General features: G+C 44.5%; 1 protein-coding gene across 2 annotated transcripts; it reads left to right on the top strand.

The window, feature by feature from the left end:
- The first annotated feature begins 76 nt into the window (after window positions 1–76).
- Window positions 77–17593, top strand: LOC117876150 (cholesterol 24-hydroxylase). 2 transcript variants are annotated; one of them, XM_034767992.1, is made up of 15 exons: window positions 77–522; window positions 5237–5314; window positions 5633–5714; window positions 6352–6425; window positions 7267–7353; window positions 8928–9066; window positions 10115–10225; window positions 11031–11187; window positions 11574–11636; window positions 13085–13157; window positions 13648–13732; window positions 14457–14567; window positions 14898–14986; window positions 15506–15572; window positions 16742–17593. In XM_034767992.1, the coding sequence occupies exons 1-15, from the start codon at window positions 395–397 to the stop codon at window positions 16901–16903; spliced, it is 1506 nt and encodes a 501-aa protein (XP_034623883.1). In that variant the 5' UTR covers window positions 77–394; the 3' UTR covers window positions 16904–17593. The 2 variants fall into 2 exon arrangements, with proteins under 2 accessions (XP_034623883.1, XP_034623882.1); XM_034767991.1 differs by having other exon boundaries at window positions 11571–11636.
- Window positions 17594–27674: the final 10081 nt, after the last annotated feature.

Below are 27674 nucleotides of genomic sequence, written 5' to 3'. Positions count from 1 at the left end.
TGTGTAATCTAAGGGGAGGAAAGTCCTGCGTTTCTGTATAACACGAGTTTCACCTCTCTGTGTCCCTTCAGTGGAATTTGCCCTGTGCTGACAGCTCCCTTGGGTGATTATGAACTTTCTGGTTTCCCTCTGGTGAGAAGCCCAGCAAGGCCCGGGGGGTGGACGTGGGCCGGGTTCGGGACAGGCTGTTACAGACTCCGCAGGGCCCAGCCCCGGAGGCAGAAGAGCCGGGGCCGGGTCGAGCCGGGGCGCTGCCGGGGGAGGGCCTGGGAGGCGCGGCAGGGCTGCCAATTCTCTTTAAGCACAGCCTTGCGGCGCTTTCTGCCTTCCCCATGAAAGGCAGGCCCCGGCAGGGAGTCGGAAACCCGCCCGGCCGAGCGATCTAGCCCCGGCTATGGAGGTGCTGGGGGCCCTGCTCCTCCTTTTGCTCGCGCTTTTCCTCCTGGCCTTCGGTCTTTACTGCTGCTACGTGAGAGCCATCCACGCGAAGTACGATCATATCCCCGGCGCCCCGAGAGCGAGGTAAGGGGGAGGCCAGCAGCATGCCCCTGGGGAGGGACAGGGACAGGGGCGCGGGGGGGGGGAGAGAGCAAGGATCTGGCTGTTTCAGGCATCTCAACAGCACCCTCCCCCCATTTGCCACCCCAGTGCCTGGTCCCCTGGGGGTGGCAGGTTCTCACTTTGCACCAGCCTGGGTGAATCAGAGCCCATCTGCTGTCCCAATGTCCGCATGGCCCAGTGAGGAAATAGGGGAGGGGGCTGCTGTCCCTCCAGAAGGGCTGTCCGTGACCTTGCTGGTATTGCAGGGCCAGGCGTCCTGGACTGACCCGCTTTGGGTGCAGAACTGGCTCCGTCATAGTCAGTGGGAGCTTTGCTATTGACCCGAATGAGGTCAGGATTCCTCCTTTTATGCTGGGGGAGGTAAGCGCCTGGTTAGAGGCACTTTAATCATAGAATATCAAGGTTGGAAGGGACCTCAGGAGGTCATCTACTCCAACCCCCTGCTCAAAGCAAGACCAATCGTTTACCTGGTGGGTTTGGCTTTGAGTTGTATTTGTAGGATTTGGGCTCTGGCAATCCAGGGGAGGGGGTTGTGATCCATCTCGGGGCTAGCGGACTGGTTATGTTTGAAGCTCTGTTTCTGTTATACACTGTCTTTAAACTGACCCTGTTTGGCACAAACCTCCCTCTCCCTCCTCCTCCTCCCCCCCCCCGTGCCTGAGGTCATATCCGAATTTTTGGACCACATTAGCTGATGATAATTTCACTCGCTTCAACATATTCTCTCTTTACCATGTAGGTATTCTGTTTTAGCAAAAAACAAATGTCAACAGATATGAACAGTGTTAAAGAGACCTGTAGCACCAAAGTGGCATTGCTGTCACAAGGAGAAACAGCTCATGTAGTGGTATTAAGGCTGCTTATTTAACCTTATCTTTGGCCCCGTATGCCCTAGTAAACTGGGCATATACCAGTATGTGAGCAGATGCAGCAATAGCATTCTATTGCATAAGCAGCCACGCAAGGATATCGAGTGTGGTTGTGTAACTACAGTTATCATGTCTGTTTGTTCAGAGTCTACAGATTAATATTAGGGATATGCCAGCTCTAGTCCTGTTTGTAGTTAGATCAAAATGGCTTTCCAGGCCTGTGGCACCATGTAAGGTAAGTTTTTGGTTGTTTATTTGTATGTTTCTCCTTAAGGATTTTTGGTTTGATCTTCAGTGATCAGCCTAGATAGGATCCTTCAGAATAAGGCTTGTGATCTCTATATCCCTTTTTAATTTCCAGCACTGCTATATTATGCACTATATTGAGATCTGTGTGGCTCCTAGTATCAGCTTTATTTGGGCTTGATACCCTATTGTATATTTTAGAATAGAAACTGGGTAAGTTGTTTACGGTGCTCAGAGCCTTCATTTATGAGCACTTTTAATTTAAAACATTCCGCGGAATAGGTGTGAAAGTGATCCTTGCATTGGGGTTTTGTGCCATTTTTTCTCACTTGAATAGCTCACATCTTTGGTTATCCCGTCAAAGGTTTATTTCACATAAGAAATCTAAAGGAAAACATGGAAAAATAGATGTCTCTCCAAACCGACTTTTTTTGGGATAATTGTCACATGCCGATACATCCCAACCCTGAGCAAAAGGTATCATCGTGGTGTACAACAGTGTTAGGAATCCAGTAGTTTGATGAGTATTCTAGTCTCCTTGTAGCCCTTTGTTTTGAATCTTTGTTCATATGATAAAGAAAACCATTTTTAAGAGCCCAGTCCTGTGAGATGCTGAACCCCCCACAGCTCAGTTGGAGTCAGGAACTTCTGCAAAGAATCCTCTGCACTCCAAGAATCACTGCAGAACCCTGGAAAACAATGGACTTGAAAAGACACAGGTGTGTGAAATGATGCAGATGCGTGACTCAAACATGCTGGTTTAGTCATTTAGGGCCACACAGTGCTCTCTGTGTTAATTAGCATGACAACTGAGGCTTACATACCAACAACCTATAAAAAAAATATTCAAGTGGCCTGTGTGAAGAATATATGTTCTGTATTATCTTTTAGGCCCTGATCCTGCAAACCCTTCTGCACATGCTTAACTTTATGTGTTAAGTCCATCCAGTGTCCCATTGATCAAAAAAGCATAAGTGGAAAAAATGTGGTGCTGTCCTTTCCATGGGAGGATGGGGGAGGAGTGTTCTAGAGTAGGACCATTGACATGTTCTGTCCCCATCAGCCAGCCATTGGGCTAGAGCATTGTTTCCCTGAACTCGGGACGCCGCTTGTGTAGGGAAAGCCCCTGGCGGGCCGGGCCGGGTTGTTTACCTGCTGCGTCCTCAAGTCCGGCTGATCGCGGCTCCCACTGGCCACGGTTCGCTGCTCCAGGCCAATGGGGCTGCGGGAAGTGGCGGCCAGTACGTCCCTCGGGTTTGGGAAACACTGGGCTAGAGCATACATAGGGGAGGATTCAGACAGAGGCCTTGTCTATACTAGACCTTTCTCCAGCACCAGTGCTGCTCAACCAGCAGGAGCACTAGTGTAGACAGGCCACTTTTGCCACCAGTATTCCAACAGCTAGAATTGCTCTAAGCAGAGCTGGACAATACTATCTATGGTAAGCTTTGCAGGGCTCTTATCACTGTAGTGAGCCCTTCACTCGCTTTTAACATTGTTCTTCTCACAACACTCCTGCGAATTTTACCAATGGGGAGCTGAGCCAGAGAACAAAGTGACTTGTCTAAGGTGACACAGAAAGTTTTTGACAGAGCAGGGAACTGAAACCAGCTCTCATAAGTACCAGGCTAGTGCACTAACCATTTGGCCATCTTTCCTCTGTCACAGTGAATTAAACCACTGGCAGCCAGTGTACATGAGCATTCCCACCATTGTTACCACCAGTGGCTCCGGCACTGGCGGACTTGCATTGGTGGGAAATTTGAAGAAAAATATTTGTGGTGAGGACAACAACCACAGTCAACAAATGAGACACGCACAAGCGGAGCCAGGGCTACAGCTTTGCTCCTTTATGCTCAAAACACACAGGTTTCTGATACCTCAGCTAAAGGAGAATTTCTTTTGCTAACAGTTAGCAGCAGGGATCCTGTCCTTTTTGGTCCAGTTACTAGAAGGGAACTTCACTGACTCACACACACAAAGGGTTAAAAGAGTTTGTTATAAATGGTTGGGTAATTTTGTTAAATGCTTGACATTTTTAAGTGACTAAAAGAAGCTAGCATAGAGAAAGGGAACCTGTTCTTTTTACCATAACAACAGCACAGCTATCTGTGTCTCATTTGGAAAACTGATCCCCTTAAGCACAGGTTGTTGGCTTTTTGAGAAATTGCAGTAGGAAGCTGCAGAGCAGATCCTACTTCAGATGTGTACAAAGTCAGCAGGAATTGCCAACTCGCCTCTAAAGGAAGGAATTGCTGCATGGGTTTTAAATAAAGCTGATGCATTTGATGGATTGACACCTTTTATTCATTTATGTAATTTCCATATTAGCCAATACTTTCCCTTCCATTTTTTCCTCTTTATTTCATAATTTGAATGAACCAGAACATGTAGACTGAGAGGGGCCAATTCTAATCATACTTTCATCAGTGTAACACCAGTGACTGAGTTACCATGTTGTAAAGAAGTTCAGAATTGGGCCCACATTCTCTCTTCTGTACATACAATTATATAACAACTACAGCATGGATTCAGGAGTATTAGACTGAATGTCCTTTGTCATCAATGCCAAGACAGTTACCACCTGTAATCCCAAACATCTCAGATTCTTACACAGACAAAAGACTGTCTCATTTTACAGAACAGCAGAGTCTTTGTGCTCAGTCTCTGTTCACAGACCTTCCTACACAATGCAGAGAACTCTGCAGAACAATTGAGGGAGTCTTGCCTTGTAAACATCAGGGAAGGGGGTGGTGGGGAATGTGTCTTTTAGGAGGGGCTATGGGTTGTGGGTGTGTTTTCTTAAAAGGAAAGAAAATACAAGCAATGCAGACAGCATATCAACGGAAACCAGAACAGTGTGACTGTGGGCAGGCCTTCACTACGGGGGGGGGGGGGGGGGTCAATTTAAGATACGCAAATTCAGCTACACATATAGCATAGCTGAATTCGACCTATCGGAGCTGACTTACCCCGATGTGAGGACAGCGGCAAAATCGACCTCCGCGGCTCCCCGTCGACAGCGCTTACTCCCACCGCCGCTAGTGGAGTGAGAGCGTCGATTCGGGGATCGATTGTCGCGTCCCAACGAGACGCGACAATTCGATCCCCGAGAGATCGATTTCTACCCGCCGATTCAGGCAGGTAGTGTAGACCTAGCCTAAGTTCTACAAAAGCTTACAAGCCACATGGAGTTGCAATCAATGTATCTAGAAATACACACTCATTAATAGGATCTACTCTTGTCCTCAAATGAAGATTTAAAGCCCATTTCAAAGGCAAATAAAAATTATCTCCATTATTACAAATGGAGAAATTGATACGTAAGGTCTAACTTGTGTCAGTTCGCATAGCAAGTTAATGGCAATGCTCCCTGCCTCATGCAGATCCCCCAAGACCTGCATGTTCTGGGAGCTGAACCAACACAATCTTCCAAGTCCCTTCCAGCCTTTAAATCTATCTCCCATATTTCATTCTGTCCATAGACTCTTGAGTCCGATGGACAGAGAGTAGTGTTTCAGCCTTAGGATTAGACTAAGATCTAGTTTTGTTTTCTCCAGCTTTTTACTGGGACACCTGCCAATCATCTGGAGAACGCTAAAGAAAAATGAGCTGGTGCATGATCTCTTTATACAATGGTAAGTTATTATATCTCAATATTTTTTTTATTGGACCACACTGCCACCCAGCATTACACAGGAGAGAGGGACATACTGGCATCATTAACCCTATATCACAAATTGGAAAACTGAGGCACAAATAGATTAAGTGATTTGCCCAGGGTCACTCAGCAAGTCAGGAACAGAACATAGGTCTTGCTGTAAGTGCTTTGCCTAGATGTGAAGATAGCAGTGCCCATTTTACACTGTATTGTGTTCCTTTGAGGGTGTTTTCATTTCACACATGATTGATGTGTTATTTTGCACCATAATTCTTCTCCCCCCTTTTTCTTGTAGGGCAGAGGAGTACGGCCCCATTATGCGTTTTAATGCCTTTCACAGAGTCTCACTAATGGTTCTAAGTCCTGAAGGAGTAAAGGTACTGCATAAATCATCTGACTGGAATCATCCTATCCATCCACTCAGCCATCTGTCCTCCTATAAACCAAATGGGTGTTGTGCAGTGTTTGGAGTATGAGGTTAAGAGCCAGGATGCCAGGGTTCTAGTTCTTCCTGTACCGTTTGACTTATACTTTGCCTTGATTTAAGCCACTTGTGACTTCTCTTTCCTGGATAGTGGATGCCCGCAGCACCTACTGCAGTCAATGAGAGCTGCAGGTGCGCAACACTTCCAAAAACTAGTCCACTAACTGCTAGATGCCTCAGTTTCCCCTTCTGAATCGTAGGAATAATAGTGATGTGAGATTTGAGCAACTTTTGTAAGGCACTTTCAGAACCTGGGAGGAAAGCTGTTCTAGGACTAGGCCTGCAAAGAATCCTTAAGTTCTGTAAGTGTACAAATGAGGGAGCCAAACCCTCTAAAATAACTCTGTCTGGAAGACAAATGTGTTCCTTCCTAATAGTTCACGGGACGAGTTTGTGTGATTTGTGGAGCCTGTTGCCTGTGGACCTTTTTGATAAAACAAAGAAAGAATTGAATGCCCAAATGGCTCTTTACAGTCTACTTAGGAAATGAATTGCACTTTATATTTGCTGACTGTGGGATTTGATTTTAGGAGTTCCTGACGATACCACAGTACCCGAAGGATCAAATATCATATAGCAAACTCTATGCTATATTTGGCATGAGGTAGGCCAGCTCCAATCAAAAGCATCATGTGCTTAAAATAAATTTAGAGATGAATAAAACGGGAGGAAGGGATTAAACTTGCTTTGATCGATTCTGGATTTGACTTTAAATTGGGATCCATGGCTAAACCCCAGTCACAATTGGGCACAAGGCACCCATTATATTAACTTGATGAGACTCAAACAGAATCAAGTGTCTTCCTAGTGGAACAATGGAGAGTACACAGGGAAGTCCTTTATCTTTCACATCTCTCCCCTGTGGGATATGCACCTAGCCTCAAAACAGTTGGGCTTCTATGAGCTGAACCCAAAAGCAGATGAAAGTTTGCACAAGACTATTTTAAAAAATAAATCAATCACTGGTTTCCCTTTATATTATTGAATCATTCCATTGTGCATGGGGGTATTCAGCTGCTGGTTTTAATCATAGAGGGCGAAATTATCCTGCCCTGCTAGCATGATTTCCTGAAACATATAAAGTGGTACTTCAGATATGATTGATTATGATTTTGTACAGAGTAGTGCCTAGGAACCTCCAGTCATGGATCAAGGCCCAGTTGTGCTAGGCACTGTACAAGCACAGCTGTCTTTTAAAGTCATTTCCTTCTCCAGTGGCATGAGTGAAATACTGTGCTTGGACCAACTTGATGCTTCCTGAGAAAAGAACATATTTTGTAATTTCCAATTATAAATATTGCCCTATTATAAAACCGAGTAGGCTAATGAGAGCTCAGGCAGATGGGGAAAGGCTGCTATACATGTGGCTTGAAAAAATTGAAAACTTCATATCAAATCCCTTGCCAGAAACTTTTTCTTTTCCTTAATCCTCATCTTTTTGTCAGATTTTTAGGGAATGGCTTAGTGACTGATCTTAACCATGATCATTGGTACAAGCAACGGAGAATTATGGATCCAGCTTTCAGCCGAATGTAAGGCAAATCTATATCTGAGATTAGCTCCCTATTGTCTCCAGAGAGGAGTTATTAAAATATGTCCGGTATTTCTCCCCCTTCCCCAATTATTTTAAATTTAGAAGTAACTGCGGTCAATCAGTGGATAGTTCTGATTTTATCCAAAGTTTAATGCATTGTTTTCATGGCAACCATAACTCGGCCGTATTGTACGTACCGTCAGGGCTGGCTCCAGGCACCAGCTGACCAACCATGTGCTTGGGGTGGCATCTTGGGGCAGGGCAGCGCTCGATTTTTTTATTTTTTATTTTTGGATTCGGCGGCGTGGTGCCGGGCGGTGCTTGGGGGCGGTGCTTCGGGAGGCGCAGTGCTCGGAGGGAGGGTGGGGGCTTCGGGTGGTGCTCGGGGGGGTGGGGCTTAAGGCGGCATGGTGCTCGGGGGGGGGCGGGGCTTCGGGCGGCGTGGTGCTTGGGACGGCGGGGTCTTGGGGGGGCAGGGGCTGGCGCGGTGTGTCGCTCAGAGGAGGGCGGGGGCTTCGGGCGGCGCGGCGCTTGGAGGGGGCGGGTCTTTGGGTGGTGTGGTGCTGGGGGGCGGGGATTTCGGTGGCGCTCGTGGGTGGGGTGTACAGCGGGGCGGTGCTCTTCTTTTTTGCCTGGGGTGGCAAAAAAGTTAGCCAGCCCTGTGTACAGTAAATAGAGACTAATTTGGTTCTCCCACTTACATCCATATACACCCAATGACAGAAGTAGCAGCAGCAGTTTTTGCAGAGCTATCTATCTAGACAACTAGTAATGACACCATATGTCATATCTGAGCGCCCCTCAAGTATCTAAAGAGCGACTTCAAATACCACTTGTCTCCTTTGCTTCCAGTCTTTAGGAGAAACATCTTTATTATTGTGTAGGGTTTTTGTTTAGTTTTGCACGTGTGTGTGTGTACTTAAAGGCACAGGCGCCGAGTCCATGGGTGCTCTGGGGCTCAAGCACCCACGGAAAAGAAATTATGGGTGCTCAGCACCCACCAGCCACAGCTGTTTGGTGGCTCTGCTGCTCAGGTCTGTGCGGGAGGGTGGAGAGCAGCAGATGGGCAGGGGCCTAATGAGGGGGCAGAGCAGGGTGGGAAGAGGCGGAGGAGGGGCAGGCCTTAGAGCAGAGCAGGGGTGGAGCACCCTGAGGAAAATAAAATTCCGCGCCTATGCTTAGAGGGAAAGGTAAGCTAAATCTAGGCATTACGTTTCATTTCGGGTCTGATCCAAGGCCCACTGGAGTCAGTGGGAGTCTTTCCGTTGACCTCAGTGGGCTTTGAATCAGGCTCTTTGCTCTGAAAGTGATTCGTTACATGGCTATTCTTAGCTCTGGTAGGATTGAATTCCACAGAAGTAGTGCAAGCAGAATTTAGCTCGTTCTATCGTGCTTAAGCAAGTGATTATTCCAGGTGTTTTCTTTAATTTGGAAAAATGGATGTAACTAGTTTAGGGTTTAAAATATCATTTGAAAAATTTGTATTCTCTAAATTTTCCTTTGTGAAATAAGTGAAGATAATTTTTCTCTAAACAAAGATGCCCCATCACTAATATTTTTTAAATTGTCCAGCTACCTGATTGGTTTGATGGAAACCTTTAATGAAAAAGCAGAGGAGCTGATGAATAAGCTAGAGGAAAAAGCAGATGGAAAAACTGAACTGGACATCATGAGCATGATGAGCCGAGTGACTCTGGATGTTATTGCAAAGGTACAGACTGTCTGACTTCCTGTTTCCACTCTAAGTGACAGAACAGTTGAAGTGCAGCTACCTAGACCAAAATCAGGGGGCTGTAGCTATGAAACAGAAAACTTTCCCCTGAATGCCAGGTTAATTGAGGGTGAGAGTCTACCACCCCTACACGGGTAGAGTAGTAGCATACTCCATAACTAGACCCGCTGAAGTCAGTGTGAAGTAAGAATAAGTTATCACTCAACCTGCCCGAGGGTGGCAGAATCTGATCTGCAGTAAGAGATGGGGGGGAAACATTTTCAAAAGTGTTTTATGTCCCACTTTAGAAGCCCCTGTGCTTTTTGGAAATAGGACTTTGGCATGTTTTAAAAATTTTGCTCAGGGGCTGTTACACTCAGGCTATGTGTACTGTGCAATTGGAGGTGTGATTTACACCTCATATAGCCATGCCAGTGCTAGCTTTCATCTAGTTAGCACGCTAAAAGTAGCAGGGATTCAGCGTGGACGAGCAGCATGAGTGCATACCCAGGGTCCCAGATAGGCTTCAGCATGGGCTGTACAAGCCTATGTTGCCATTTTTGGTGTACTAACTTTGGTGTACCCAAGCTGAAGATCACACCTGCAGTGTAGACATAGCCTGAGAGAGCTCTCCAGGTCTGTGTCTTCTCCTCCCTCTCCTGCAATCTCGAAGGAACATGTCAGTATTAACTGACGTGTGTATAGTGTTTCATTGCCATTATGCATCAACAAAAACTTGCCACGGCTGCACCCTCTCTGCAGGAGCCAGCACGAGGTTGGTAGAAGGGAGCAGTAAATGACTACCCCATTGGGTAAGTAGTGTGACACAGAGGGGTGTCTCTGAGCCACTCTCTCTCCCAGAGGCTGCTTCTGGGCTTTAGATATCACTGTTTGCTCAGGGCTGTGCCTAAAGGTAGAATCTAACCCTTAGGTAGTAGCATGATCTAGGAACAGAGCATGGGTCTATTCATGTTTTTTTTAATTATAGATGCAGTAAGGAGAAGGATTTAATCAGGAAATAGCTGCCTCTTTCTCTCAATATCCTCAGGTGGCCTTTGGCCTAGAATTAAACACGCTGCATGATGACCAGACGCCTTTCCCACATGCCGTGTCCATGGTCATGAAAGGAATGAGCGAGATACGTGTTCCTCTTGTGCAGGTCCGTACACATCTCACTTCATGTAGTGCTCTCTTCAGAGTGAAGCTGTAGTCACTGCATGCATATTGACTGGTGAGCACAGTGGGCTGGGATTGTGTGTTTGGGCCTATTCGCAATAGAAAAAGGATCAACAGATTGAGATGGTTCCTGTGTCTTTCCTTTCCTCTCTCTTTGAAATAAAATTTCAGTAGCAATTTAAGAAATTCGCGCACTGAACAAAATATTTTCTTATTTCCTCTCTCTCTGTGAATAGAAGCATAAATGTGTCTGAAAAAAGGATCATGCTCTTTACTAGAGCTGGTTAGAAAATGGGTTTTCTTTCTGTGAACACTTTTTTTAGCAAAAATTCATATAACAAAACTTTTCTATTGAAAACCGAAATATTTTGATTTGAAAATGCTGCCACAGTGTCTCATGGAAGTTGTAGTTCAGATTCCTTGTGCTCCCATTTGCCTCTATAGGTCAGACACCCTTTTTAGACTACATCTCCCATGATGCAGGAGAGGGTGCATTTTGATGCTTCCTGGGAGTCCTTGGCCATGGCGCATGAGGCAGCTGAATTGAATTACAGCTGCTGTGAAGTGTGACAGCAGCATATCCAAACTGAAATATTTCGGTTTTCAAGCATTTGGTCTTTCAACAAAAAAATCTAAATTTTCCATGGAGAGCAAATATTTTTAGCAAAAAATTTCATTTAATCAAACCCAGTTTTTTATTAAAAACAGTTTTGATCAGCCCTAGTCTCTACATCTCTTTGGTTTATTCTGCAAAGCTAGTAAAATGACCAAGTACATTTTATATTCAGTATATGCCAGGAAAACAAAAATTGATAAAGGAGATCCAGGAAAGTGTGAGACTGCTGCGCCGTGTGGGAAAGGAATGCATTGAGCAGAGGCGAGAGGCCATCCAGAATGGGGAGGAAGTCCCACGAGATATTCTTACTCAGATCCTGAAAGGGGATGGTAGGAAACTCAGCATTCTCTGATTTCATTATTCTGTGAGTTGTTTTGCAGAGTTAAACAGTGGATCCAAACACACCCAAAATTTGGGGATTCACTTCTGGATCTGAACTTTGAGGCTCAGTCCTTTCTAACATGCTCAGGAATGTTTCTTTCAAGCTGAAGATCCAAACAAGGGTTTGTTTACAAGTGGGACCTTGTCCTGGAGATTTTGTTCCTTTCTGAGTTTAACATATACCTCTTTGTACATTTGGAATCAGAACTTGGGTTCCGGGTCACCACTGAGCCTCCCCCTCCCTTCTAGCCCCCTCCCCTTCCCATGACCCCAAAATGTTGTTAAAGGGGCAAAGTGAACTTTTATAACTACTTTTTGTTTCGTATCCCAGCAGCTCAGGAGGAGACTAGAAATGATGAAAATATTCTGGATAACTTTGTCACTTTCTTCATTGCTGGTTTGTACAGTAGTTACTTTATTACTCTGACACATAATGTGGGAAGCTATTGAAAATAGTACGCATTCCCAGGGGGTCTATAATGAGAGTTACTAAGAGCTTGAGTCTCTCTCTGACACAGGTGTAGGTCAGGAGTAACTCCATTGCAAGTTATAGTGGTGTAAAACCAGTTTGAGTGAGATCTGGAGTGAGAAATAGGAAAATGACATTTAAACCTCCCACCCATCAGATAAACATAAGCAAAGAATATCTGGACCAGTGGCTCCCAAACTTGGTTCACAGAGCAGCACTTAATGGTGGTCTGCAAAGAGCTGGTTAGTCTCATGATGCTGTCTCCTCCCCTAGATCTCATTGAAAGTAGCTAAAAGACATTAAGGGAAATGTGGTCTAAATGAAATTCCTATGAAGTGGGGGCACAGTGTGTTGAAAAAATGTACTCAAAGAATAGTTATCAGTGGTTTTCTGTCAAACTGGGAGGACACATCTAGTGGGGTCCTTCAGGGGTCTGTTCTTCATCCAAAACTAGTCAATATTTTCATTAATGACTTGGATAATGGAGTGGAGGGTATGCTTATAAACTTATGAATGATGCCAAGCTGGGGGGTATTGCTAGCACTTTTGAGGACAGGATTAGAATTCAAAAAGACCTTGACAAATCGGAGAATTGGTCTGGAGTCAACAAGATGAAAATCAATAAAGACAAGTGCAAAGTACTACACATAGGAAGGCAAAATCAAATGCACAAACACACAATGGGGAGTAACTGGCTAGGAAGTAGTACTGCTGAAAAGGGCTCTGAGGCTTCTAGTAGATCACAAATTAAATATGAGCCAACAATGTGATAAGGCTAATATCATTCTGGGATGTAATAATAGGAGTGCCTTATGTAAGAGACGGAAGGTAATTATTCTGCTGTACTCAGCATGGATGTGAAGTAGTGTGTCCAGTTCTGGGCACCATACTTCTGGAAAGATGTGGACAAATTGAAGAGTCCAGAGAAGAGCAACAAATATGATAAAAGATTTGGAAAACCTGAACTATGGGGAAGATTTAAAAAATCTGGTATGTGTATTCTTGAGAAAAAAGATTGAGGGGGGACTAATACTTTTCAGAAATTTTAAGGGCTGTTATAAAGAAGATGGAGATCTGTTGTTCTCCATATCCACTGAAAATAGAACAAAAAATAATACGCTTGATCTGCAGCTTAATCTGTTTCTGTTTTTTATTGTTGAAGTCCTCATACATGCATATCTCAACATTTATATGGTTTCATTCATTTATTGCCTAGCACAGTATTAAAATTAAGCATTTTGGGCTTTTTTTTTTTTTTAGAGGCCTCAATCTGGCCTCTGGTTTTTTGTGGTCACAGTTGTATTGGTGCACTTAATTTTGTATAGAATAGTATTATTTTCAGTGTTGCTTTTTAAATAGATTCTCAATATTTTTAGGTCATGAGACAACTTCTAATCAGTTATCATTTACAATAATGGAACTGGGGCGGCAACCTGAAATACTAGAAAGGTATGTACACTCCATGCTTAGTTTGCCAGGCCAGCTCTCTGACTCTGGGGTGAGCATGTTGTGTCCCATAATAATTATAAGGACTATTACATAACCAGTATTTATGCATAATAAATCCTAACCTGTGTTCCAAAATAAATAATATTTAATGCAATTCACACTGTAAAATAAAAAAACATGGAAATGAGATTTTTCAATTCTATTTAAGTAATTTATTTAGAAGCCTTTATACAAAGCTGGTCTTGTCTGCAGATGGAATTTATCACATTTGATTGTATTGTACTTTATGAATACTGCCGTGGTACTGATTCTGGAATATTTGCTCAGGCAGTCAGCCTTTGGAATCAATAGGCATTTTGTCTGAGGGGGGGGAGGGAGGCAAGGTCAGGCTCAATATTAGGACAGTTTAAAAAAAAAAAAAAAACTATTCACTTCACGTAGCAGGAAATGGATGTCAGTAACTACAGCTTCTCCTTCATTACACCTCTAGACTTCATGCTGAAGTGGATGAGGTTATTGGAGCCAAGAGGGACATTGACTATGAAGATCTTGGGAAGCTCGAGTACTTGTCACAGGTATAGTAGGAGAATGAGGCCAAAGGGAAGCTTGCGTTGTTTTGCAGCACTTTTGCCATATCATAGCACAGCCATTAGGGGCTCTGAACTGGTTTTGTTTCATACAAATAAAAGCGACGATCAATTCTGACAGTTTTTGTCCTAGGTATTCTGAGCCTTCAGGGGTAGCATAACCTTGGAAGAAAAGATGTTCTTGGGTTTTCACTCTGAAATCGCACAAAAATCCTTGCCTGCTTAGTTTAATTATCATCGGAGCATAGAACTAAGTTTCTCACTCACTGTATGTTTCAAGTGAATGTCTGCCCTTATTTTGACCACATGGGTTTGTAGCCTGGAACTCTACCCCAGAGAGTCTGACTTGGGGTAACTGACCAGGTTTCAGAGCCTGAGCTCCAACGTGAGTGGTAATAGACTTTACACTGCTATTTTTAGCACTATGGTGCAAGTCCCACAAGCCCAAGGCAGTTGACCTGGGCTCTTAGTCTCGCTGCTGTGGGGTTTTTTGTTGTTGGTTTTTTTTCATAGTGTTCTCCTTACACATAAGGCAGTAAGAAGGGCTGAAGTATATGTATTTAGCTGTCCTGCTTTGCTAGCCATCAAATTCTCTAGCTACAGTCTTCCTGATCAATGACTTGATTGGAAAGGCTATGGGGGAAGAATTGGCATCATGTCTCTTCTCCCCATGTTGTAATAATTAACTCCTTGTTACTCTGTGCTGGCACAGGTTCTCAAAGAATCCCTCCGATTATACCCTCCCGTTCCAGGGACCATACGTTGGACAGGAAAGGAAAATGTCATTGAAAGCATCAGAATTCCAGCAAATACTTCTCTAATTGTGAGTCTGATGGCTGCATCCAAAACCCATCAGGTTGTAAGTCCACACACAATGGAGTTAGACACTGCAGAGCCAGAATTCCCTGCTGGCATAGTTCATTGACTTTGGGGGAGTTACGGCAGCAGAGAGTTGGGCACTGAAGACCAAAAGAATAAGGTGTGAATGGAGCTTTTGAACCCAGTTCGTGGCAGTACGTCAGATCCAGTGATGGGGAGGGTGATGCAAAGTGTTTAGTTAGAAACAAACAGAATTATTTTTGTCCTTGTGAGCCATCAGAGAGGCTTTAGCAGTGTGCATCTCATAAATAATGCAAACACATTTTATTGGCAGTTCAGCACATATATCATGGGAAGGCTGGAAAAGTTTTTCAAGGACCCACTGACCTTTAATCCTGACCGATTTAACAAAGATGCACCAAAGTGAGTATATTTTACTACCATGTTACCAAAACATACTGAGTAACCATTATGGTAAGAGCATTAACAGGGAAAATATGTTTATTATTGTAGCTTTATGCTCAGATGCAAATCCAAGCATTATTATTAATAATTTTGTGTTTTATACAGCAGATTTTTATCTGCAGTTCTCAAAGGAGGGTATTATTCTTATTAACATTTAGACTTGAGTAGCACTCAAAGGCCAAATCAGATTGAGGCCCATTGCATTGGGCACTATCCAAATATATAATGAATGACCGTCCCTGCCCCCAAGAGTTTACAGTGTCATTTCTCCCATGTGACAGGAAATGGGCACAAGGACTTATGATGCTATTCTGCTGTTAGGTTAAGAAGATGGTGCCTTAATGAGTCAGAGGTGTAAAGAAGTTATTCCGAAGCAATTAAAATTACAGTTGTGATGAAATATTTGACTTATAAACCAGCTTCTATCATCCCAGTGCAGCCATCAGAATAAATGTTGTCCTTTTTTTTTTCTCGTAGGCCATATTTTACCTATTTTCCATTTTCTTTGGGACCCCGTTCCTGTATTGGACAGATATTTTCACAGGTAGGCAGGCCTCAGAAGTTTTGGTGTATCCCGCCTTTTTCATAGATTCCAAGACCAGAAGGGACCATTGTGATCATCTAGTCTGACCTTCTGTATAGCACAGACCATAGAACTTCCCCAAAATAATTCCTGGAGCAGATCTTTTAGAAAAACATCCAGTCTTGATTTAAGAATTGTCAGTGATGGAGAATCCACCATGACCCCTGGTAAATTGTTCCAGTGGTTAATCACGTTCACTATTACAAATGTATGCCTTATTTCCAATCTGAATTTGTCTAGCTTCAACTTCCAGCCATGGGATCATGTCAGACCTTTCTCTAATAGTTTGAAGAGCTCATTATTAAATATTTGTTCCCCGTGCAGTCAGATCGCCCATTAAACTTCTCTTTGTTAAGCTAAACACATTTTAACTGTTGCTTCATTGGTACATGCTGTGCCATGTTGCTGAAGCAATATGAAATCAGACAGGCCCAAAGGCATAGAGGCAAAGCTACTGACCTGGCCTCTTCCCCTTAGAGCTGGGATCCCCAAGGCTGTCCTGATGCACATTTGTGGACAGTGTGGGGAAGCTGGCCTTGCTTTTTGTTGCCTGCTCTGTAGCTCTTGTGTGGAATCTTCTGTTTTTCCAGTCTCCCATGGTGCTAATGGAGCTCATCTAAATGCAGTTATACCTGCGCTGGCAATCCTCTTATTGAAGTGGATTGATCCATACCCTTGTCTCCAAGCCAGACCTACAACTTAAACCAACAGACATATCTTTGTGCCTGTAATATACACCTCTACCCTGTTATAACGCGACCCGATATAACATGAATTCAAATATAACGCAGTAAAGCAGCACTCTGGGGGGGGAGGGTGCGCACTTCGGCAGATAAAAGCAAGTTCGATATAACGCAGTTTCACCTATAATGCGGTAAGATTTTTTGGCTCCCGAGGACAGCGTTCTATCAGGGTAGAGGTGTATCTCCAATTCGGGAACACTGCAGGTGACTGAGGAACACCTCTCCCAGGGACAGCTTTCTCCCTAATGGAGTTACAATAACACTGTAGCTGGTATCGTTTTAAATCTCCGTATTTTACAGAATTGCCCAGTGTCTTCAATTGAAATCTCTTCAGCCAAAGCAACATTTGCATCTGCTGATTTCGAGTTTTCTTTTTCTCCTTAACAGATGGAGGCTAAAGTGGTGATGGCAAAACTGCTTCAAAGGTTTGAATTTCAGCTGGTGCCAGGGCAGAGCTTTAAAATTTTGGATACAGGAACCCTTAAACCAAAAGACGGCGTAGTGTGCATATTGAAACCACGGATCATTACAAAAGGGTCCCAAAAATAATGGGAGTGGGGGGCAATGGAGTCAAATGGTGGTGGAGTGTCCCCTCAGATTTTAGAGATTTTTGGAGTCACTTTTGAGGGGTACTATATAGAAAATGTTGTTAACTCACCCCGTAATTACTGTGGAGAAGTTCAGGAGTTTCAGTGTGGCTGTTTATTTGAATCTTGGTGATCTGGAAGCTTTGCAAAAAGCAGACTTTTCATCAGGTACTGCCTGGTTCTCATCAGACTTGGGAAAATCACAAGAATATCATCTCTCACTCTGCTAAGTGTGATAACAAACAAACCTAAAGCCAAATCCCGGTCCAGATTTTTCACTGATTTCAGTGGGACCATTGGACATACGTTCAGAAGCAACTGAGCACTTAAACAATGAATCAAACACTTGGTTGAATTGTACAGCAGTTTTGGTTTGAATTTTGGGGTGAAAGTTTGGGTTCATTCTTATTGAACCCAGATCATTTCCCCCGTCAATGCTCTAAACTGCAATAGTGCATGTTATTCTTGCTGTGAATATGATTCAACATATGAAAGCTAATGGCAGGGGAGGGGATCAGAGGCTACGTCTATTGTCTATCCTAGAGCTGTGCAAATACTGAATTTTCTGATTCATTGGTAATTCCAAAATAGATTTAAAACATTGTTTCAGAATGATCAAAAAATGAATTAAATTTTTTTTTTTTTGGCAACTCAAAAAAGTTTAAAAAAAAAAATTGGATTGAACAAAATGTTTTGATTTCAAGCCTTTTTTAATGTTTTTAATTGTTTGGTTTTTAATAAAATTAAGGTCAATTTCTAAATGAAAAGTTGTTTTGAATCAAAACACTGAAATATTTTGTTTTGAAAATTTCAATGAAGCGTTTCAGTTTTTTGCGAACTTTCTTTTTAGGGTTTTTACAGTCAAAGTAATTGGATAAAACCACCATGAATTTGTAAAACATTTTAAATTTTGCCCATATATAGTTTTTCCTCCTTTCTTATCTGTCTCTCACTCTGTCTTTCACACTGTCCTTCTCTCCAATCCCAGTCCATGTTGCTCAGTGAACACACACTGGAAGCAAAAGTTATGCTGTGTCTTCGCATTTACCCTGTACTACTTTTACCGCTGACGTTAGCTGGATCCTAATATGACAGTGCTCCACGCTTGACGAATCACTCAGCTGGATTAGCCTATCTCAATTAAGGGAAGAACTCCTTGGGAAAACTGTTTAGAAATAGATGGTAATTAATAGATGATGGGGAACATGACCCTGTCTTGGATAAAAGGGAGTTCAGGATAATTGGAGCTAAACTGTATTTCTTATCACTTCCAATTAAGATGGGCAGAAGACAGGCTGTGACATGGTACAGCATCCATCTGTTCCTATAGGGCCAGATTGTAATGCCCTTACACTGAATTCCCATTGACTTCAGTGGTACTGCTCATGGGCTAAGGTACTATTGAGCATAAATAAGGGCATGATAATCTGGCCTATCACATTGATGCTATCACTTTGACAGCATTACTATCTTTGGTAATGTCCTACGGTACACATGCTGTCAGGTATAAGGCCCTGCAGCTGCACTTGCTCAGTCTCCTGCCAGCCTAATGAGCACAGCTGGGATGCATCAACTAGACCGCCTGACGGATTGCCTCACCTGGTTGGCTGAGGAAGCTAGCAGTCTTGCTCTTAAGCCCAACAGCAGCAATTCACTGGCTGCTCAATGCATATGCCTGTGGTTACACTCTGTTTCTGTGCTCAACTTGCTCCAAGCCCTGCTTCTGCATTGCTCCTCCCTGACTATCCTGTTACACCCAGATAAAGGGAACCTATCTTTCTCTCCAAGTACGTTGCTGGAGGTTAATATGGGACTGAGCCAGATGCCTTTTTGCTTGAAGGCCAGCTGGGGACATTGCAGAGGTCTGGATGCCCTATCCGGGGTGAGGGCTGTTGTGATAACTGGGCCTACAAAGATACCCTAATGGTGACCTCAACTGTGAAAAGTGAATAACAGTTCATAGAAGTGACGCAATAGCCTATAATAACAAGTGTTGATGGGAAAAGGTGAAAAAGATGGAATTAGTCTGAACAAAAAGGCCTAGTAATATACTTCAAGAACTGCGTTAAGATCATGCCTGGTAAACAAGAACAGTGTGAGACTGGAAGTCAATGAACCAAAATTGGTGTGTTGGAAATTAGGCCTAATTTGTGGACAAAATATGAGGGGATGGGCTATTCTGCATACTGCTCCCCTTTTCAGATCCTCAAAAAGAGACTTTGAGGGGGAAAGGCTGCTGGCTGACTGAAAGACAAGAGAAGGAACGAGCTTCACCTTCACAGTTGCCACCTCAACCAACTCCTGGGCCCTGAACTGTCTCTATTCTAATCCTGAAAGATGTCTTGAGCAGACTGGGCCAGAGAGAGTGAACCAGTGGACATCACCAGTTTTGGTTAAATCCCATATGCCACCTAGGAAGTGAGACTTTGACTGACAAATATACACCTATGTGTGTTTCTTACCCACCTTCAACAACAGCTCAAGCCAATTTCAAATAACTTCTTCTCTTTCCCCAAAAAGGACACTTTTTACCATCTTTGATACCATCTAAGACTGTGGTTTTTCAACCATTTTTCTTTTGCAGACCTCTAAAAAATTTTGAATGGAGGTGTGGACCAATTTGGAAATCTTAGACATGGTCTGCAGACCCACCAGGGGATCCACAGGTTGAAAACCACTGTTTTATGGTAACAACAACCTTTCACGGACCGCTTAGACATAGTTTGTGGACCCCAGATTGAAACCACTGATCTAAGAGACTGTCAAACAAGGGAGGGGGTTCCTTTGAAAAGGAAACAAGGGATGTTATTAAAATGAAAGCCTTACTTAATACTTTTCAAATGCTTTAACTGTGTTTCCTTTTCTGTATGTTTAATTAAAGACTAAAATTATGTTTAATGATGATGTGTTTTCCATGGTACTTGTAGTCCATAGGGCTAGCTTGCTATATTATATAACCTGTCTTTATTGACGGGTTTGATTAGATTATTTTGGCTTATATTTTTGTATTGAATAATTTTAGTAAATATTACATCATTATATTTGGCTGTAATGCAGGAACCTACAGGTCTGTATCCTGTATTATTAGCTAGAGCAAATTTGCATGAGTGTTTGTAACCTGTGGCATAGATAAATGGCCTATCGGTTATCCTTTTAGACTTTGGAATTGAATGTGTTTACCAATTCTGGGACATACTAATAACCATACAGTTCACAAGAACATGGAAGTAACGGTTCAGGCCAAAGGTAACAGGGTATCAGATAATTGGCATTAATATGTAAGAATATGCTAGGCTATAGAATAAGTGTACCCTAAGATTGTGTGGGTGAGGAAATGAGATTTGGGCATGGAAGATTGGGTACTGACATGAATATTCAGGATAGTGCCAAGACTTTGTAAGAGGGCAAACCACCATGTGGAGATTATTCTTTTAGATTTTTAGTTCCCCTTTGTTTAGCTACCAGCTTATCTTTTGCAGTATAACTTAGTTACTCAACACTGACCCTGCTCTCCACAATCGGCATTGACGAAACTGGACCGTCGGACTCTTCTAGCATGTCAAAGGGGAGGCTGGTCCTGTGTCTCATCACCAGGTCCACAAGAAGGGTATGAATATACCAGTTTAATTAGCTTTTGTGAGGAATGTTACCACAGGTACTCTTAAACCTTAATATTTCTTTTTAATTCTGTGGTCTGGAGCTTTGATGACTTTTTCTTTCAATAAAAATCTCTGTTTTGTGCTCAGTGTGAATGTTCTTGCCACACACTCTGAGGTTCCTTACAAAATATTGAACTCTCTGCATTGAATTCTGTAGCCCGTTTTCAGGACAAGAACTTGATTATCTTCTGGTCCGATCATTGGAGAGCCTATAATAAATCAGCCCTCTAAAAATCAAGTTAGCATACTAAGCAGGTTGAAGTTTCTGTATACCAAACCTTGTCCAACACTGTTTAATGTTGGACATTTTCAGGGTCGCATTAATACCTTTGGCTCTTTGGGCCTCTATAGTCCATCTAAATCAATAGCACAGGGATCTGTTGCTGAGAACCTCTTGAAGGGTCAGAAAGTCTCAGAGGTAGAGGAGTTATGGGACCATCAAGGAGGCCATGGAAGGAGCTGGCAGAGCTGTGGATACCTTGCCAAACAACAGCACAAACATTTCCAGAGTATTAGCTGTCCTTACAACCATGCTAAATCCCAGAGGCTGCTAGTCCCGAGCTGGTTAGCACCTGTCCAATTTTTCACACGCAACTCAAAATGAAAGAAAAAGCAAGAAAAGTGTCCCAATACAGGGAAAATAGTAACATTGTCTCTGGATTGTGCCAGATTTGTGCTTATTACCCATTGCTTCCACCAGGTGGCAGGCTTTCATTTCCAACTGTCAAACCCAGGCCAGCCCTGCAGACCTGACAGCTTCTTAGGAGCCAACACCACACGGGGAAGAAGAAGAGTACTTGTGGCACCTTAGAGACTAACAAATTTATTAGAGCATAAGCTTTCGTGGACTACAGCCCACTTATGCATCCGAAGAAGTGGGCTGTAGTCCACGAAAGCTTATGCTCTAATAAATTTGTTAGTCTCTAAGGTGCCACAAGTACTCCTGGTCTTTTTGCAGATACAGACTAACTACTCTGAAACACAGGGGGAAGAGTACATGCTTCCCAGGCTGGCGGATTGAGATTGTGCTAAATCTCCGCAGCGTTCTTCTGTCAGTCCTGTTTCCGTTGCGTTGCAGGGGGCCTCCATCCCTCTGCGAAAAGCCATGTTGGATCAAACAGGGGCTTGAGCAAGCTGTTGCATGGGGCCTTTCGTGCTGACTGAAGCCCTGAAGCATGAGGCTTGTTTATAGTCTTTGCCCTAATACAGAGCTGCAGATATTAAAAGTAACGGGTGTGGCAATGTAGAGCTTCCTGTTCTCTCCATGGCCTATGTGGGAGGGATGGGGTTTATTGTATGTCACTGGCCCGGAAAGCAGGGTAGCAGGCTGGAGTGGCAGGGGGCGAGCGTAAATCATGGGAATAGTGCCTTGAGCGTGTTGTGCGCTTACACCACACAAATCCCAGCCCAGCCCTGCCCCAGAGACCTCCCAGACTGAATAACTGAGAGAAAAGTAAAACATTCTCCTCTCTCTCTGTTGTGTGACAGCAAACCCCACTCACTGCACTGAGGGCACAGTGGGATGTGTTGGTCTTTGCTGATGGGCTCCAATTCTCACTTGTTCACTCCTTCCTCTCTCTCTTGCTCTCTCTCTGTGGATGGACTGTGGCTGCTTGTTCACCGTTAGACCTATGGGCAGAAATGACATTGTTAAAACAAGAAAGCTAAACTCCTATGGGGTAGGGACTGTCCCTTCCTCATCTGACACCAGTGACAGGAGAGTCAGCAATGGAAAGCTGGTTCCACCTCCAATGGTATATCCCAGTACTGCCTTCACAATGGTAGCACCCTCTTAGAATTGCTCCCACCCAAGGGCAGTGATGCATTTCAGCTGATCGGTCTGCCCACTCAGCTACTTTGCTTTGTTCACACTCCAGCTTCCCCCAGAACTGAGTCCTTATTATTCACTCTAGGTTTCCTCAGCTAATTTGGCAAGAGACCTGTCTCTTACCACATCACCTGGGCTCCAGCTCTTCTTAATTTAGGCAAGATGTTGAATCCGGACCTGGATCTGTTTCTGAATTTCTCCACCAGCTCCATCTCTATGGAAACCTGAACTGATACCCCAAAGCCAAGCCCCACGTCTCTATGTAGCATTTTTTTGCTCACTTGTTGACACTGATCAAGTGTCCATCAAAGAAAGGTTAGGACAGATGAAGTACAACAAAAAGGCTTTTGTATTCCCTTACTAAGTTGCCAGGGGACAGGAAAACACTCTTGAACAATTATACAGACCTTCACCGGATGCTGATGCCTGGGGAACGTTCAGATGTCAATGATAGACAACTCTATGTCGAAATGAACAACATCAATGTTCCCTCTAATTTTTTTCCATCCATGTGCGGAATAAATTTTGTTATGTCCACCGAGGTAATGTGCAGATGTGCACCACCAGTAGAAACAAACAACCTAGATAATTAGATATATATATTTTTAAAATTACTATAGGGATAATTACTCCAGTCAGGACAGGTTAGGCATTTTAGAACTCACTACTCAAAGAATTTAAGAGTAAGAGAGAAATGAAAATTATGAAATGCATAGACCAGTCAAAAAACTAAAATAACACACTTTGGGTATGTCTACACTACAGGATTAATCCAAATTTATATAATTCGAATTTGGGAAACAGATTGTATATGCGGCCACACTAAGCACATTCATTCAGTGGTGTGCGTCCATGTACCGGGGCTAGCGTCGATTTCTGGAGCGTTGCACTGTGGGTAGCTATCCCATAGCTCTCCCATAGTTCCCACAGTCTCCCCCCCGCCCATTGGAATTCTGGGTTGAGATCCCAGTGCCTGATGGGACAAAAAACATTGTCTGGGTACAGCCTCACCCCTCCCTCCCTGCATGAAAGCAACGGACGGCAGACAACCATTTCGCGCCTTTTTTCCTGGGTGAACACTGCAGACTCCATACCACGGCAAGTATGGAGCCCGCTCAGCTCAAGACAGCAGTCATGAACATTGTAAACACCTTGCGCATTCTCGTGGAGTTTATGCTGAGCCAGGACCAGAAAAATGAGGCGAGGAGGCGGCGGCGGCGGCAGCGCAGCGACAAGCGTGATGAGGACATGGACATGGACACGGACACGGACACGGACACAGAATTCTCTCAAACCGCGGGCCCCGGTGCTTTGGAGATCATGTTGTTAATGGGGCAGGTTCTATCCATGGAACACCAATTCTGGGCAAGGGAAACAAGCACAGACTGGTGGGACCGCATAGTGTTGCAGGTGTGGGATGATTCCCAGTGGCTGCGGAACTTTCGCATGCGTAAGGGCACTTTCATGGAACTTTGTGACTTGCTTTCCCCTGCCCTGAAACACCAGAATACCAAGATGAGAGCAGCCCTCACAGTTGAGAAGCGAGTGGCGATAGCCCTGTGGAAGCTTGCAACGCCAGACAGCTACCGGTCAGTCGGGAATCAATTTGGAGTGGGCAAATCTACTGTGGGGGCTGCTGTGATGCAAGTAGCCAAAGCAATCACTCAGGTGCTGCTACGAAAGGTAGTGACTCTGGGAAATGTGCAGGTCATAGTGGATGGCTTTGCTGCAATGGAATTCCCTAACTGTGGTAGGGCGATAGATGGAACCCATATCCCTGTCTTGGCACCGGAGCACCAGGGTACCCAGTACATAAACCGCAAGGGGTACTTTTCAATGGTGCTGCAAGCACTTGTGGATCACAAGGGACGTTTCACCAACATCAACGTGGGCTGGCCGGGAAGGGTTCATGACACTCGCGTCTTCAGGAACACTACTCTGTTTAAAGGGCTGCAGCAAAGGACTTACTTTACGGACCAGAAAATAACAGTTGGGGTTGTTGAAATACCAATAGTTATTCTTGGGGACCCAGCCTACCCCTTAATGCCATGGCTCATGAAGCCATACACAGGCAGCCTGGACAGGAGTCAGGAGCTGTTCAACTACAGGCTGAGCAAGTGCAGAATGGTGGTAGAATGTGCATTTGGCTGTTTAAAAGGTCGCTGGCGATCGTTACTGACTCGCTCAGACCTCAGCCAAACCAATCTCCCCATTGTTATTTCTGCTTGCTGTGTGCTCCACAATCTCTGTGAAAGTAAGGGGGAGACCTTTATGGCGGGGTGGGAGGCTGAGGCAAATCGCCTGGCTGCTGATTACGCGCAGCCAGACACCAGGGCGATTAGAAGAGCACACCAGGAAGCGCTGTGCATCAGAGAAGCTTTGAAAACCAGTTTCATGACTGGCCAGGCTACAGTGTGAAATATCTGTTTGTTTCTCCTTTATTGACTCATTCTCTGTAAGGAACCCACCCTCCCCCTTCCCCCAGCTTGCTTTCAAACCAAATAAAGTCACTATAATTTAAAAATCATTTATTCTTTATTAATAGATTATAAAAAAGGGAGGGAACCTGGATTTGGGAGGAGGATCGGCAGGAAGGAAAAGGCCACTAAAAAAGGTTAAAAAAATGACAGCCTTTTGCTTGGGCTGTCCACTGGGGTGGAATGGGAACGTGTACAGAGCCTCCCCCCCTCCGCGTTCTTACATGTCTGGGTGAGGAGGCTATGGAACATGGTGAGGGGGGGTTATACAGGGGCTGTAGCGGCACTCTGTTATCCTGCTGCCATTCCTGAAGCTCCACCAAACGCCGGAGCATGTCTGTTTGCTCACGCAGCAGCCCCAGCATTGCATCCTGCCTCCTCTGATCTTCCTGCCGCCACCTCTCATCTCGAGCGTCTCTCCTCTCCTCACGTTGGTCCCTCCTGTCCTCACGTTCCCTGGCTTCTTTCCTATACTTTGAAACTGTGTCCTTCCACTCATTCAGATGAGCTCTGTCACTGCGGGTGGATTCCATGATTTCTGCGAACATATCACCTCGCATCTTCTTTTTCCGACGCCTTATCTGTGATAGCCTTAGGAACGGAGGAGGGAGGCTTGAAGAATTTGCAGCTGCTGGAGGGAGGGAAAAAAGGAGAGAATTTTTTTAAAAGATACATTTTGCAGAACAATGCTTATACTCTTTCATGGTGACCAACACTATTCACATTACATAGCACATGTGATTTCCGTGCAAGGTTGCATTTTGCCTCTTAATATTGAGTGCCTGTGGCTTTGCTGCTAGAGATCACAAACGCAGGTCCGGGCAACAGAATTCGGCTTGCATGCAGCCATGGTAAGCTATTGTCTTTCGGCTTCTGCGCCCTCCTTTCCCACATACCAAGCAAAGCCCGTTGAGTGCTGCGGTTTTCCTGTTAACCTTCAGCAGCAGAAAACAAACTAACCACCACCCCCCATCCAATTCTCTGGATGATCGCTTTATCCCTCCCCCCACCGCGTGGCTGGTATCAGGGAAGATCCCTGCAGGAACCAAACTAACACTCCCCACCCCGCCATGAATTCTCTGGGATGATCGCTTTACCCCTCCCCCCACCACGTGGTTGGTATCAGGGAAGATCCCTGCTAGCCAAACGTGAAAAGCTCTGGGCCAATTCCCCCCCCCCCCACCCCTACCCGCTTGGCTAACTGCAGGGAAGGATTTCTTTTCAGCCACAGGCAAACAGCCCAGTAGGAACGGCCACCTCTGTCCCCTTAATTAAATTCCCATATTTCAACCAGGTTACCATGAGTGATATCACTCTCCTGAGGATTACACAGCAAGATAAAGAACGGATGTTGCTTGAATGCCAGCAAACAGCGGGACCATACGCTGCCAGGCTTTGTCAGGCAATGATACCAGATTACTTGCTGCAAGCATGGCACGGTCAAGTGTCCTACCATGGAGGACGGAATAAGGCTGCACTGCCCAGAAACCTTGTGGCAAGGCTTTTGGAGTACCTCCAGGAGAGCTTCATGGAGATGTCCCTGGAGGATTTCCGCTCCATCCCCAGACACGTTAACAGACTTTTCCAGTAGCTGTACTGGCTGTGACTGCATCCCAAGTCCTCAGGGCAAAGTAATCATTAAAAACCCTTGCTTTTAAAACAAGTTTTATATTTTAAAAGGTAAACTCACCTGAGATCCCTTCCATGCGGTCATGGTCTTGGATACTGGGTTGGGAGGGTACTTCAGTCAGGCTGAGAAAAAGATCCTGGCTGTTGGGGAGAACGGAGTGCTGGGTGCTCTCTGCAAGCTCGTCCTCCTCCTCCTCTTCCCCGTCCGCAGAATCCTCAGGTGTAGCAGATGAGATTATCCCCACCTCGGAATCCACGGTCAAAGGTGGGGTAGTGGTGGCGGCCACCCCTAGAACCGCATGCAGCTTGGCGTAGAAGCGGCATGTCTGCGGCTCTGACCCGGAGCAACCATTTGCCTCCTTTGTTTTTTGATAAGCTTGTCTGAGCTCCTTGACTTTCACACGGCACTGATCTGAGTCCCTATTGTGGCCTCTCTCCATCATGCCCTTGGAGATTTTTTCAAAAGTTTTGGCATTTCGTCTTTTTGAACGAAGTTCTGCTAGCACTGAATCCTCTCCCCATATAGCAATCAGATCCAGTACCTCCCGTACGGTCCATGCTGGTGCTCTTTTTCGATTATCGGCCTGCATGGTTACCTGTGCTGATGAGCTATCTGTGGTCACCTGTGCTTTCCACGCTGGGCAAACAGGAAATGAAATTCAAATGTTCGCGGAGCTTTTCCTGTCTACCTGGCCAGTGCATCCGAGTTCAGATTGCTATCCAGAGCGGTCACAATGATGCACTGTGGGATAGCTCCCGGAGGCCAATACCATCGAATTGCGGCCACACTAATCCTAATTCAAAATGACAAAATCGATTTTGGTGCTACTCCGCTCGTCGGGGTGGAGTACAGAAATCGATTTTAAGAGCCCTTTATTTCGAAATAAATGGCTTCGTTGTGTGGACGGGTGCAGGGTTAATTCAATTTAACGCTGCTAAATCCGAATTAAAGTCATAGTGTAGACCAGGCCTTTGAAAGAATAAAATTACAGAGCATATAGGTGCATTGCAGGAAGTACCAAGAAGTAACAACAACAATAATGCAAGTATGTGTTGGGAGGGGAGTGTGAAAAACTGTGTGTGTGTGTGAGAGAGAGAGACACACACAGTGTGTGTGTGTGAGAGAGAGACTGTGTGTAT

The sequence above is a fragment of the Trachemys scripta genome, chromosome 4, assembly GCF_013100865.1.
Source record: "Trachemys scripta elegans isolate TJP31775 chromosome 4, CAS_Tse_1.0, whole genome shotgun sequence".
In the NCBI taxonomy this organism is placed as follows: Eukaryota; Metazoa; Chordata; order Testudines; family Emydidae; genus Trachemys; species Trachemys scripta.
The sequence above is the reverse complement of the archived record's forward strand: the minus strand, read 5'-3'. Positions and strand labels throughout refer to the sequence as shown.

Excerpts from the sequence above, each read along its gene's own strand:
- LOC117876150 (XM_034767991.1), top strand. The coding sequence starts at position 395 with ATGGAGGTGCTGGGGGCCCTGCTCCTCCTTTTGCTCGCGCTTTTCCTC. Across the intron at positions 5,315-5,632 it reads CATGATCTCTTTATACAATG|GGCAGAGGAGTACGGCCCCA; the intron begins GTAAGTTATTAT and ends TTTTTCTTGTAG. Across the intron at positions 9,067-10,114 it reads CTCTGGATGTTATTGCAAAG|GTGGCCTTTGGCCTAGAATT; the intron begins GTACAGACTGTC and ends CAATATCCTCAG.